The sequence below is a fragment of the Crocodylus porosus genome, unplaced genomic scaffold (assembly GCF_001723895.1).
Source record: "Crocodylus porosus isolate Cpor-Errol unplaced genomic scaffold, CroPor_comp1, whole genome shotgun sequence".
In the NCBI taxonomy this organism is placed as follows: Eukaryota; Metazoa; Chordata; order Crocodylia; family Crocodylidae; genus Crocodylus; species Crocodylus porosus.
This window is the reverse complement of record NW_017728947.1, coordinates 80,026,546-80,040,009: the sequence shown is the minus strand read 5'-3', so window position 1 is coordinate 80,040,009 and position 13,464 is coordinate 80,026,546. Positions and strand designations below refer to the sequence as shown.

The 13,464-nt window shown below is 43.1% G+C and overlaps 1 protein-coding gene across 1 annotated transcript in view; it reads left to right on the top strand.

The window, feature by feature from the left end:
• The window catches only part of CEP128 (centrosomal protein 128), a 101,168-nt gene that overhangs the window by 76,311 nt on the left and 11,393 nt on the right, over positions 1–13,464 (top strand). The window contains exon 7 of the mRNA XM_019551139.1: positions 11,045–11,221. Within this exon, the coding sequence (XP_019406684.1) occupies positions 11,045–11,221 (177 nt within the window). The remainder of the gene's footprint in view (positions 1–11,044; positions 11,222–13,464) is intronic.

Sequence of the window (13,464 nt, the reverse complement as noted above, 5' to 3'; positions counted from 1 at the left end):
CATTCTTAAGGGAGGATTTCAGGCGAAAAGTCTCTTGCCACCAGTGTGTTTTGAAGATGTACAAGGTTGATCTTTCACATTAAGAAGTTCAGTTCTAGATAGCACTCAACCATGATATCTGTTTGTAGTCTAAGTAAATGATATCATTTACTTAGACTTCAGGAAGGCCTTCGATATGGTCTTCTACCCCATGCTGGTGAACAAGTTAAGAGGCTGTGACTTGGATGATTACACAGTCTGGTGGGTTGCAAATTGTCTAGAGAGTTGTATCCAGAGAGTGGTAGTGGATGGGTCGGTATTGACCTGTTAGGGAGTGGGTAGTGGGGTCCTGCAGGGCTCGGTCTTTGGACTGATATTCTTCACTGTGTTCATCAGTGACTTGGACGAGGGAGTGAAGTGTACTCTATCCAAGTTTGCGGATGATACAAAACTGTGGGGAAAAGTGGACACACTGAAGGGCAGGGAACAACTGCAGGCAGACCTGGACAGGTTGGACAAATGGGCAGAAAACAATAGAATGCAATTGAACAAGGAGAAATGCAAACTGCTGCACCTAAGGAGGAAAAATGTCCAGCACACCTACTGCCTAGGAAATTACCTGCTTGGTAGCACGGAAGCGGAAAGAGATCTTGGTGTTCTAGCGGACTCCAAGATGAACATGAGTCGTCAGTGTGACAAAGTCATCAGAAAAGCTAACTGCACTTTATCATGCATCAGCAGATGCATGACAAACAGAACCAAGGAGGTGATACTTCCCCTCTATCGGGTACTGGTCAGACCACAGTTGGAATACTGCATAGTTTTGGGTGCCACACTTCAAGAGGGATGTGGATAACCTAGAGAGGGTCCAGAGGAGGGCCACTCATATGGTTAAGGGCTTGCAGGCCAATCCCTACAAGGAGAGACTAAGGCACCTGGACTTCTCCAGCCTCCACAAGAGAAGGTTGAGAGGTGACCTTGTGGCTGCCTATAAATTCATCTTGGGGGTACAGAAGGGAATTGGTGAGGCTCTACTCACCAAGGTGCCCTGGAGTTCACAAGAAATAATGGCCCTAAGCTAGCAGAGAGCAGATTTAAACTGGACATTAGGAAGAACTTCTTCATAGTTAGAGTGGCCAACATCTGAATGGGCTCCCAAGGGAGGTGATGCTCTTCCCTACCCTAGGGGTCTTTAAGAGGAGGTTGTATGGGCATCTGGCTGGGATCATCTGAACCCAGCACTTTCCTGTCTATGCAGGGGGTCGGACTCGATGATCTATTGAGGACCCTTCCGACCCTAACGTCTGTGAATCTATGAATTCTCTCTCTCAAATGACATTCTATCTGAAGTCTTAAAAAGTGATGAAAATTAACATCAAATGGAAGGGATATAAGATTTCATAGATTTCATAGACATTTGGGCTGGAAGGGACCCTGGAGGATCATCGAGTCCAGACCCCTCCGCTGGGGCTGGAAGTCAGCAGGGGTCATAGGATCCCAGCAAGATAAGCATCCAAATGTGTCTTGAAGGCGTTTAAAGTGAGTGCTTAAACTGCCTCCGGCAGCAGTCTATTCCAAACCATGGGGGCTCGGACAGTAAAGAAGTTCTTTCTTACGTCCAGCCTGAATCGGTCGCAGCGGAGTTTGTGACCATTCGATCTTGTCAACCCTTGGGGTGCTCTGGTGAACAGATGTTCCCCCAGATCCTGATGAAGCACCCCTGTTAAAAAGATTATCACAAAATTAGATGGACAATTTTCAATCTGACCATTTAGTGGCATGACTGAGTTAAAATAAATATTACTGGTGTATAAATTCTGTTTAATTTCCTCTTACACAACTAGAAACTCATTTTTTCCTCTTTAATGGATTATTCTATTCCTGGTGTTGCAGTGAAATGTAGAAAATGCAGTTCTTTTACAATCCTTCACAATCTTCACAAATGTTTGTTTGTTTATATATATATATATATATATATATATATAGCCTTTCCTTTATAAAATGTTGAAGGACAGTCAAAAGTTATGATTTATTTAACAGAGCTTTATTTTAAAGTAGATTCTGGGCTTGATCTGGTTCCCCATGAAATATAGCTCCTGTTGACTTCATTGGGAGCAGAATTAATTGTTCTTGGACTTCCAAAAGAGAAATAAGTCTTCTAGAAAAGTTTGATTTTGATTTCATTTCACAGCTCAATAGCTTAGAGTCTTCCATCTGTATAAGCTTGTGCTCTCATCTTAGTTCCCAGACATTTCTTCAGAAGGAGGTTGTCACTGTTTTGAAAAGTGTGTTGGTGATTAGGTATATAATATTGTAAGTGATGTTCTTTTAGTGCATTTCAACTGAGGGTGGGCTTGATTCAGTGCCTGAAAGCTTGGTGTGAGAATTGGGAATTATAGCTACGCCAGCCATTAAAGGGAGGGTGAGGAGAGGGTAGGGAGAATGGGGACAAACAAAAAAACCCTCACCTTAATGCTATCCTGGCACTGGGTAAATTAAATTAGGAGGGATCAAAATTGGGGTAGACGAAAGGTAACATAACTATTAAAAAAACCCCAAAACAATCCTGCCTTTAGTGGTTGAGCTTGGGGGAATATGGAGTCTGCTGCCATCCTCACTTTACCTTGGTTGAACTTCTCCCTTGTGATTGAAAGGGATGCAGTTTCTACTCCCTGAACTTGCAGGAATGATGCACCTTTACGTGCTTTTTCTTGAATCAATAGAAATAATAATTTGGCTTTTATGATATGGGCATTTGACCTCTTGCACTGGACCTGAGTTTTTTTTTTCCACTCATTGCATAGCCATCAATCATATAACTCTTGATTACACCTTACTTAATTGGGTGTAAACTTAGTTAACTCCTAGTAAAGAATGTGTGACCATTGCAAATCTGATTAGGTTTTCAATCCATTCACTTTAATTTTCAGTATGAATTAAATTGTTTCTAAATAAAGTGAAATTTAATATACCACTTAAAATATTGGATGCTGAAGAAGCCAACTGACTTAATTCTGGCTCTAGATACCACAAGATATTTATTAGAAGCCCTATTGGTTCTGTTTGTCACACCATCTTTTTCTTCATTTTTGTGACCAAACTGCATACTGCATCAATACTGAGAGACAAATGTAGTCCTGGGTTTTTGAGAGCGGAGAATAAAGAGATTTGAAGAATTGTGTAACAGAGGATAATTTTTTTTGTGAGAATTGTACGTGAAAAAGCAACCATGGAATAGCTATGTTGATTGTCCTACAATACTGATAAAAGAGATGCCGATAATATGAATGTAATTTTCTCTTTAGTTTGTAGTGTTTTACAAAGAAAGCTATAAAACAAACCATTAACCTGCCAAGTTAAATACTGTGAATAACTACATTAAAACAGTGTTCTAAAAAATGACCTAAAAAATAAAAAGGAAGACTGCTGTTTTTACTCTATTTACACTGAACTATGCATTTACCATGCATCTATGCCAAACATATTAAGACAAGTAATGTGTTTCTTCCATGAGCTACATAAATTTCTACTCGACACATCTACTGGTATTTACTTGAATCCAAAGTGGGGGTGGGGGGTGGGTAAGGAGCAGGGGGTTCAGGTACTTCAGGGGACATGGGCAAGCCTCGGGGGGGAGAAGTGGGGAGAGTAGAGGGTAAGGAGGGATCTGCCCCCCCCCCCCCGACTGCCTCTCTGCTTCTCTTTTCCCTGCTGTTGTAGTATAGGGAATGAATTTAAGGTACCACTCTCATAATTAGATTCTATACCTGGAAATTTTAACAAATGTATACATTTTTTGTACATAGAATCTAATTATTGTGTGGTGGGGGCATCTTAAATTTGATGTTGTTTTGGATTTGGGTAAATATGGTAATTTTTGTCCTGTGGTTTTATAGTTTATTTTATGAAGTTAAAATTCCTTAAATTTAGGCAAGGAAATTAACTTGAATTATGAGAGCAGTCTAATTTCAACATTTTCTCTTAAGATTGCAAATATTTAGGTTCGATCTGTCAAGTAAAAATAAGTCTTTTATAATGTTCAGTCTAATTAATTTTGCAGATTTAAGAGGAACCCTTGATTTTAAAGCTTGGGAAACACTTTTTCATTGCTCCATGCCCCTCTGCATTCAATCTAGAAACATAAAAAGGAATATTGTAAGGGGTCTTCTGACTCATTAGGTCCAGTCCATTTTTGTTCTAGACAACTAACAAAATATATAGTTTCTTCCATTAACTGGTAAAGCTCCATCCTGAAAACAGTGAGGGGTTTCTGGGCCCTGTAGGACTAGTCTGTTAGCTTATCACCAAGGATCTGTGTTTTCCATTTCCCATGGAAAATGGAAAAAAACAGATTTTTCCCTTTTACTCAAGAAAAATACAGATTTTTTTTATTTTAACAGAAAAACATGCGGATTTTCACTTTTGCAAAGAGTCATCTGCAAAGTGGCAGAGTTCCAGACTACAAGGGGCTGAGGTGACTGGAAGGAGGGTGGTTAGGCAGGGGGGTTCCATGTGTATGTATGGGAGCCTGGAGAGCAGCACCTGCAGGTAAGTCTAGTGGGGGGGGAGGGGATTGAGACCCCCCTATAGGCAGGGAGGGAGGGATTTGGGCAGGGCTGGGGCTGGGGCTGCTGCCCAATTGGGCAGTGCAGGGGACTTGGGGCCCAGGGCTGCAATGTGTGGCAGCAGGGCTGGGGCAGGGAGCAGGATAGGTTGCAGGCAACTTGTCAGGGGGGTGAGCCAGCTCCCCACCACTGTGGGCACTTTGGGAGGGGAAAGGGGGACCAGTGTCCCCCAGATATGTATGCAGAGCTGGGTCAGGGATGGATGCAGGCTGCCTGCTGTAGGCTAAAGCTCCCCACCATGCTGCCCTCCCCCAGGACCTCTGCAATTCCACAAGCAGTACCCAGAGCGGCAGGGACAAAGCAGGGCTGGGCAGGGAAGCTCCTTGCCACTACAAGCTCTGCATTGTTCTGATGAGGCATCCCCTGCATGCCCCACAGCAGCAGAGGTGGTGGCATGAGGTTGTGCCCCTTGCTGCTGTGGGACATGCAGGGATGTCTCGTCAGGACAGCACAGAGCTTGCAGTGGCAAGGAGCTTCCCCGCCCAGACCTGCTCTGCCCTGCTGCAGTGGTTACTGCCTGCCTGGATGTGGAGGCCCTGAGGGAGGGCAGCAGAGTGGGGAGCTGGACGCCGCAGCAGGGAGCCTGCCTCTATCCTGGCCCACCCTGGACACGGATCTAGGGAGCACAGGTTCCCCCTACCCCTCTGGGAGTGTGTGCAGCAGTGGGGAGCCACCCCACCCTGCCCGATCCCACAGCAGGCAGCCCACACTGCCCTACCACGGCTGTGCTGCCTGTAGGAGAGGGGAAGTCAGGCTTTGTGCTTCACTCCGCCGCAGCAGCCACTGCCTCTTGTGGGCAGCAACTGGGGTTCAGGCACTGCTGTGGGGGATGGGGCTGCAGACCCGGGCCCCTGCCCCTGTAGCTCTAGCAGGGCTGTGGGTGGGGAGTGAGGGGTACTGGCAGGGTCAGAAGGCTGAGGGGATAGGGGGAGAGAGGGGCATTGGCAGGACTGGGGGGCTGTGGCTTGAGAGTGAAAGGCCTGGAGCTGTGTTCTGTGACCCAGGGGGCAGGGGGAGTTCTGTTTTTTCCCGTAATAAAAAACCCAAAATTAAATACCAAAATTTATAGGTATTTAGAATTTATGTTATTAAAGTGATTGAGGCACTGGTAGGCTTCCAAATTGCCGTAAAACTATATATCAATAAAACATTAATCACGGGTTTTTGGTTTTTAATCAGAGATGTGATTTTTTTTTATCGGAGAATTTGCAGTTTATTATCAGGGAAAACTAGGATCCCTGCTTATCACTACTTCTTGAAAATATTCTTTTAAAATATGGCATATTAATACAAAATATGTCATATACATATTCAGGGAAGATGATACACATATGCATATGTGTTCATTGCAAAGACCATATGAGTTTGTGTGTGTACTCAGTATTCTGTTTAACATTGCCTCTAGTAGTAATAGTTTTTTGAGGAGCTCCCCTTTCTCTGTATGCCCTGGTGTTGTTTAAGATATTTCTAATCCCAGCCTCAGAAAAAAACTTCTATCATCTTTGTGCTTAGGACTCAAAAAGCCTTACTAAAATTATTTTAAAAGCTTGCTTTCTTCCTCTTGAAGTTACAGGAAATAAAATTAGCAGCAGGTTGTATATTTCTGGTGTAAGCAAGCACCATTTTTTTGATTATATATGTTACACTCCCCTGACTTGGATTTAGTAAGCTGTGTGCATACAGGTGTATGATAAAAGGCAGATTCTTCTTTGAATTGAATGTCCTGTGTAGTCACACACCTGGGAATCAGTCACTGTAGCTTAACTATTAAAACCTTCTGATAGCCTACTGATGTGTTCTTCAGTGCTCCTAAATATTTGGGATCTGTAAAAGATAAGTGTAGCACACACTCTTGTGTCCATTCCTTCTCACCAGAGAGCTATGAAATGTGAACATATCTTCTCTACAGGTAATTCTGGTGGCTTATTTTGGAGGTTTGTATTGCTTGCATTTTGAAATACTAAATTTTGTTGAATACAAGATGAGGTTCGCCCCTTCCCTCCCCCACCTATCAGCATATGGGGGAAAACACCTCTCTTACATTCACATACAAGGAAACTTCACTAAATACACTGTCATCAAACTGCTGCCACAAGCAGCATATACTTAGTACTGGAAACCAACTATGAAATTAAATGCCAACACTGAGCATGACAATAAAATACATGGCCTATATTGGACAAGTGTGCTAATAGGAACCTACCCCAAGGACAGATTTTTGCAGCCCACTTGATGATGGTGATGAGGTGTGTGACCGTCGGGCTAGAGGAGGGGGAGGGAGAACCCCCTTCGGAACAGCGGCACGGTGGAAGTGTGGCGCTATTCCCCTAGGTCCGGAGCAGATGTAGGGTAATCAGGTCCCCGCCCTGGTTCTCGCCCGCCATGACTTGTTGTAAGGTTCAGTGGGACGGCTCCTGATTCTCCGTAGCCCGGGATCCCCGACGGTCACGTTGCGGGGCTCCGCCACCCCCTAACACCCCGGCCTCACGCCCCCTTGGGTCTCCTGTAGGCGAGACCCCGGCCCTCGCCCGGGCTTTCCCAGTGATGCTCCTCACCCGATCCCTTGCCCGGGGCGAGAACCTTAGCCGGCTAGCACCCCACCTTTCGACCTCGGTCCTCCCGGGGATACTCCCTACCGGGTTCTTGGCCGCTGGTGTCCGGCGCCGGTCCAGGCACTTATGGTGCCTCGTCGGTGCCCTCCCAGGCCCCCGTGCCGGCTCCCGACCTGTAAACTCCGGGTGCAGGCGGGACGCAGTCCCAGTACTCCCCGTCACTGGAATCCTCGTCTTCCGGGCCAATCCGCCGCTCCCCGCTCAGGGTTCGGGGTCCGGCTGCCGCTGCTGTCCTTCCCTCCAGCAGGGTAAGCGGCCACTCCCCGTCGAGGTCCGCGCTCCCGCCTGGTGCAGGGCCCCCTGCCGTCTCTCCTCCTGGAGCCTCTGTCTCCGCGGCAGCGAGTCCCCCCTTCGGACTCCTGCCGCGTCTGTTCCGGCCGGCTGTTTTTATTGCCGGCTTCCGGCCGCCGGCACGGGCACCAGCTTCCAGCGTAAACAAGCGGCGGATGTCCCGCTCGGGCTCCGCCGCCTCCGCGGGTGAGGTCCGCCCCGTCCCCCCGGGACAAGGTGAATGTTTCCACACTCATACATTGGAAGCATGAGGGCCAGAAAGCCAGCAACATGTAGAATGGTCCATGTCAATAAGACTTTGGATGCCTGAAGGAGGGCCCTAAGGGCATTTGTAGATGATGTGGTTGGCAGTCTGAGCTTGAGCATCACAGCTGCAGCCAGCTTCTTTGGAGAGGCCCCAAGAGTGTATGCTTGCCTTAAACTGTCCAACACCTGTTCTGAGATGGTTAAGAGCAGTACAGATCCTTCCGCCTGAGGGGCAGAAACTGGTGTTGGAAATTAATTTCTTTAGCTGCAATTCTTGTGAGCATATTGCCTGCTTCACTGATGGGAGGTCCATGCTGTGGATGGCATGCCATCTACAGATTTGATATGCTTATTGGCCTGAGTAGAGAATGGGTTCTGAGACTTCAGCTGATAGTTGGTTTCCTGGCTTGTGGTTACTAGGTTGGAGTGCAAAGAATGTTTTGGTTCATAAACTTCGAGGCCTAGGGCCAGAGTAGCAGCTTGTCTCCAGTTGTTGAGGGAGAATACCTTAGAGGACTGGTAAGCAGTCAACTGGAGTTGGTGTAAAGCATCCAGTGATGGTCCTCATGATGCTATTAAGTCTGGAATGCACTACCTTAGTGAATGTGTTCTGGCCCCATACTGGTGTACAGTACTCAGCAGGAACATATGTAAGTGCCAAAGCAGAGGTGCAGAGTGTTTGGAAACTTGCACCCCAGGTGATGCCAGCAAGGTGATGGATAAGAGCTCCTCTGAAATTTAACCTTACCCTGGACTCCTTCCAGATAGATCCAGTCCAGCTTGACTCTTAGATAAGTGACAGTTGTGACGAAGTTCAAGTGTCCAGACACCAATCTTGACTTTTATTTCTTTTTTCACTTGGTTGTTATTTAGGTAGAAGGCTGTTGCTACTACTTTAGTGAGGCTGAGCTGGAGATGCCATTTATGAAAGTAGTCAGCGAGGGTGTTTACGTCTGATGTCAAAGTGGATTCAATGGCTTCCTATTGCTTGCTTGATTTGGTGAGAGCCAGGTCATTAGCATAGCCATACTTCTTGGACTGGGTGAGTCAGGCAGGTTGACAATGTACATGTTGAAGCAATGGAGAAAGTACTGAGCTTTGTGGGATACCATTCTTGAGACTTCTGGGGAGGTTCTCAAGTCCATTGATGGTCTTGAGAGTGAAACTGCAGTTCTGAAGCCATGAGCATAATAAATCTAATGATCATTTTGTCATGTATCATATGGAGGAGCTTGTAATAGAGGCCATAGAGTCAGACTGTCATATGCAGCAGTGAAGTCCACTGGGGCAGTACTGACCTTCTCCCCAGTCTCAAAGCTCTCTTCAATGTCTTGAGTAAGGAGAGTTACCACCTGAACAAGACATATGGCATTGCCCATTAAGCACAGTCTCCCTTGGTGCCGACTCTTTTTAAATCATGGTGAGCCACTACATTGCATATATTTCCACTTGCTCTTCACTCCCATAGCGCCTTTCTTTCCCATTTCCAAGGATTTCTGTTTCTTCACTAGCCTTAAATGTTTGGCAAAGATCACCAAACAGGGTCCCAAACAATTCACCCAGATTCCTTCTGTCACCCCCTCTCTTATTCTGGTGCATATGATAATGTGCCCTGTCCTCCATGAGGTGGAGCCAGACAAGGTTCCCCTGTGCCTCATTTACATACACATTTTTGAAGGATCCCAGAACTTGAAACAAGAACATCGCATTCCAGTCATGAGTTGGGGGCTAATTAACTCATGGATACTTTGTGTAGGGTATCTGGAGTGCGTACACATACTGAGCAGTGTTTAGGGGTCACCATGGCTTGAAACACTGTTGACTCTGCTGGGGCCCAGCCCAATGAACTATATGGTAATCATGAGATTTTTGGCTGTGGACTAATATCACGCATAGTTTGTAGTATGTAAGCAAGTACAAAAGTGCTGCTTAAAAGTGGAGTACATGTGTTAAAACTTGCAGTAGTTTCCAAAAAAAGGTATTATGTATCATTTCTGCATGAATAGAGTCCATGGGTGCTATATGCAAATTACCACAGGTCTGTTTATTTTGAAATTAGTGTATTCAAATTTGCTCCTGACTTCCATGTGCTCAGGGAGAGCCAGGGTCAGACAGTAAAGGAGTATGGGAGAGGTGCTGTGGGGAGAAGAAGCTGGGAGGATGGGAAGAGAGCCAGGGTTCTTTCTACCTGATCTAAATTTATCTTCTCTGCTGTAGCAGTAGGAAATTTAAGGCTAACCGACAATAATTAGATTCTTTACCTGGATTACTATAAGAAATTTATATTTTTTCCATAAATAGAGTCTAATTATTGGGGGTTGTCTTATAATCAGGGTCATCTTATATTTGAGTAAGTGCAGTAGTTGTAAGACGTAGTTCTGCCTAAATACTCCATGGCCAATCCAAAGATAGAGATCAAATTTTAAAAGGTGACTATTATATTTAGTCTCTTGGCATTGGATGAACATCTAAGATGTGTGAATCTCCTCAGCCAAAGTGTCTGTGTTACAAGGTGTTCTCTCAACACAAGCTTCACCTAAGGGCATGTAAAGAGTACCAGAAAAACAAAAGCTGTTTTGCTTCAGGGATCTCTGGCTGTGAAGTTGCTGAGCTCAGATACCTCTGACAGATCTGAATACAAGATAGAAAGACAAGTATTGGCACTGGGTATTTCTGCCTTGAGGAAGAAGACAACTGATGAAAGCTCTAGATTTGGGTATTGTATCAGATTCCATGATTGTACTGTCTATTTCACAAGTCATTGGGTCCATTGCTGTTTGTGCTTGTATAGTACAAACTATGCATGATATTCCCCATTGCTGATGGTTCTACCTATTTTCCCATGATGTGGCTACCTACAATAGTGGGGACTAGGCTCAGTGATCCAAGGAAATCTTTCCTGTGAAACAGTGTTGTGCCATCTATGATGCACTAGCTGGTGCTATGAATATGAATTTTCAGTGTTTATTTCCAAGAAAGATGAGTAACATTAGTGTTAAAATAGTCTGTTGGTAGGAATATGGTTTGACATGACAAATGATTTTTCTTTTGCTTTTTCTTTTTGATTTGGGTAAATGAGTCAAAATCTTCCATCTGAAAGTGATTAATTTGCCAGTGTAGTGGATCGTTAGTTGCAAACCGTCCTATTTCTGAATTATTCCTGCTTGTTTTAATAGTAAATAGACAGTATTGTCTCTTTATATTGTGTAAAGCTATGAGGTATCTAGGGATGCCTCCTTTTCATTCAAGTAGTAAATATTATATATACATATACCTTTTTTTTCGGTCCAGGATAAACAGATGAGCAATGAAGAAAATCACATGCAGAGAATGGAGGAGGCCAGATTGCAGCTTAAGGATCAACTGCATCGCCTGGAGATGGAGCAGGAATCCATTCTCAATATGATAGGAAGTGAAATAGATGCTGCTTGTGAAATTTTCTTCAGGGACTCTGTGGAGAAGTTTAGAGTAAATATGAATTCTCAGTCTACCATAGAGTTTTTTTAGTTAGCTCTCTGATAGACACTTATAATAGAATTGTATGTATGGATGCTTGGTAGTCACAAATGAATAGTTTGTGGAGTGCAAAATTACCAGTGTAACAAATGTCATAGTTTTAAAATATGGTATTTAGCATATTGTGGGTGGACTTATGTCATGTCATGTACCTTTTCAAAAAGTAGTGAGAACGCTTTTATGTGCATCGCCAGAAACTACTTTCTCCTTGCCAGTGTTTTTCTTTGTAAGTAGCTGTGTCCAGTTAATACTACCTGCTTTTTTAAATCACCTGCCTCGTTACTAACCTCATTGTGTTTGTTCATGGACAAAAATAACAGTTTGTCATTCTACATTAACTTCTTTGCTGTCTTGCTCAGAAGTAATATTAATATTTCAGATGTCATATCTTACTTATATATCAGTTACAGTTTCATATTATGTGATATGTCTCCCTCATTTACAATGGTTAACAAAGTATGTTTCCATTCTTCTCAAGCCCCTGGGTTTTAACAAAGCTCTGCACTATGCTTTAGCTGTTTATTTAATCACAATGTTTGCCAAATTTCCAGTAGTTTCTCAAATACTCCAGTAGTTTCTCAAGTACCTTCAAAATATCAGAGATCATGTTCATGTGAAGTTTTTCTTAAGTTCAGAAATTCAGAGATTCAAAATGACTCAGAAATTCAACGATTCAAAGACTTTTCACTGGGGAAATTTCTCTAAACACTTTAAAGGCACTTGTATGTTGGAGCTGAAGATGACAGTCTGGGCATGCAGACATCATATTTTAAATGTTTCACTGCATAATAAAATGCAGAATGCTTAACCTTCCTCCTTTCACATATACCCCATTTCTGATCTGTAAAGGCTACATTAGGCACTACAGATAGAATTAATATTTTAATTCACACCCTTCCTGGAAGTTGTAGGTGTAATTTAAAAGTAATTTCAAAATACGGAGATCTGGTTTTTCTTTTTTAAAAGCCTTCAGCTTCTAACTTGTTCAGTATTAGCAGGCAACTTTAATTACTTGCTATAGAAGAAAAAGCAAATGTGAGCTTCTTGATAGCTCTTTCTCTCTCTCCTTCCCCTTCCCCACATTATCACCCCATCTTGGAACTCATCAGGATGTTATGCAACAGTGCAATCAGCCCTAAGAAAAGAGGGACATATTTCTTCTTCTACTTCAGTAATACTTTTCATCCCAACTGTTGGGGTGTTCTTAAGGGCTTTGGAAGGGGGCTAGTTAAAACTTTTTATTTCTAGTAAAAGTATCACTGTGAGGGGTCTGAAAGGGTAAATATCGAAACTTCAGTATCCTTCCAGCCCTTCCAGAAGCAAAAACCTGACCAGTTTTAGTAACTGTCATCTACTGGAGTTTTTGTTGTTGTTTTTTTACATTAAGATACAGATGTGTGTTTTGGGGATTTATTCTTTCAACCAGCATGTGTTGCCATGTGAAAACCTATCCTTAAAATGCTAATATTTTCATTCAAGTAAGTAAATTGGTTAAACATAGGTCATGGACCCTTCGATAAGCTGATCTCACGTTAAAGAGTCTACATCTCTCATGCAGCAATGTGTATAACATGTTAGCTACATAGATGCTTCATGCTTAGATTCAAATTCAGCAGTATTTTCTAATATAAACCACTGTACAGTAATAAGAACAGTGATACTGTTCCTTAAATTTCTGCATAGATATTAGAACCCAGTGAAGCCCTGTTAAAGAAATAAAGTTATTACAAGCATTCATTTGGTATGCACCAAAGAGAGGTATACAGTAAAATGCTTTTAAATTAATTCCAGGCAACTGTTTTAATTTTTTTTTAAAGAAATAACAACATCATAGAGGTTTAATATGTCAACCCTGCATTATGGTCTTTTCCATCATGCACCTAAAATGATATTTGCTCTGTTAAACTGACAATGAACTTAAACTTAACTAAACTTTCCTTAAAAGTACAAATCTATGCATTGAGTTTTTTCCTTCTGCACATTTTAAAAAATAATGAAAAATGAATCTACCTAAAAGAGAATTACTGTTAAATAAATAACATAGAACATGAGACTAACATTAGCTTGATGAAATATTTTATCTTTACATAATATAGTGTGGGAGACAGAAGTGAAGAAAGGTATGCAGGACTATTTGCACTATTACAGGTTGATGAAATGCCCTAATAGAGGCACATCATGTGTGTTCCATAATA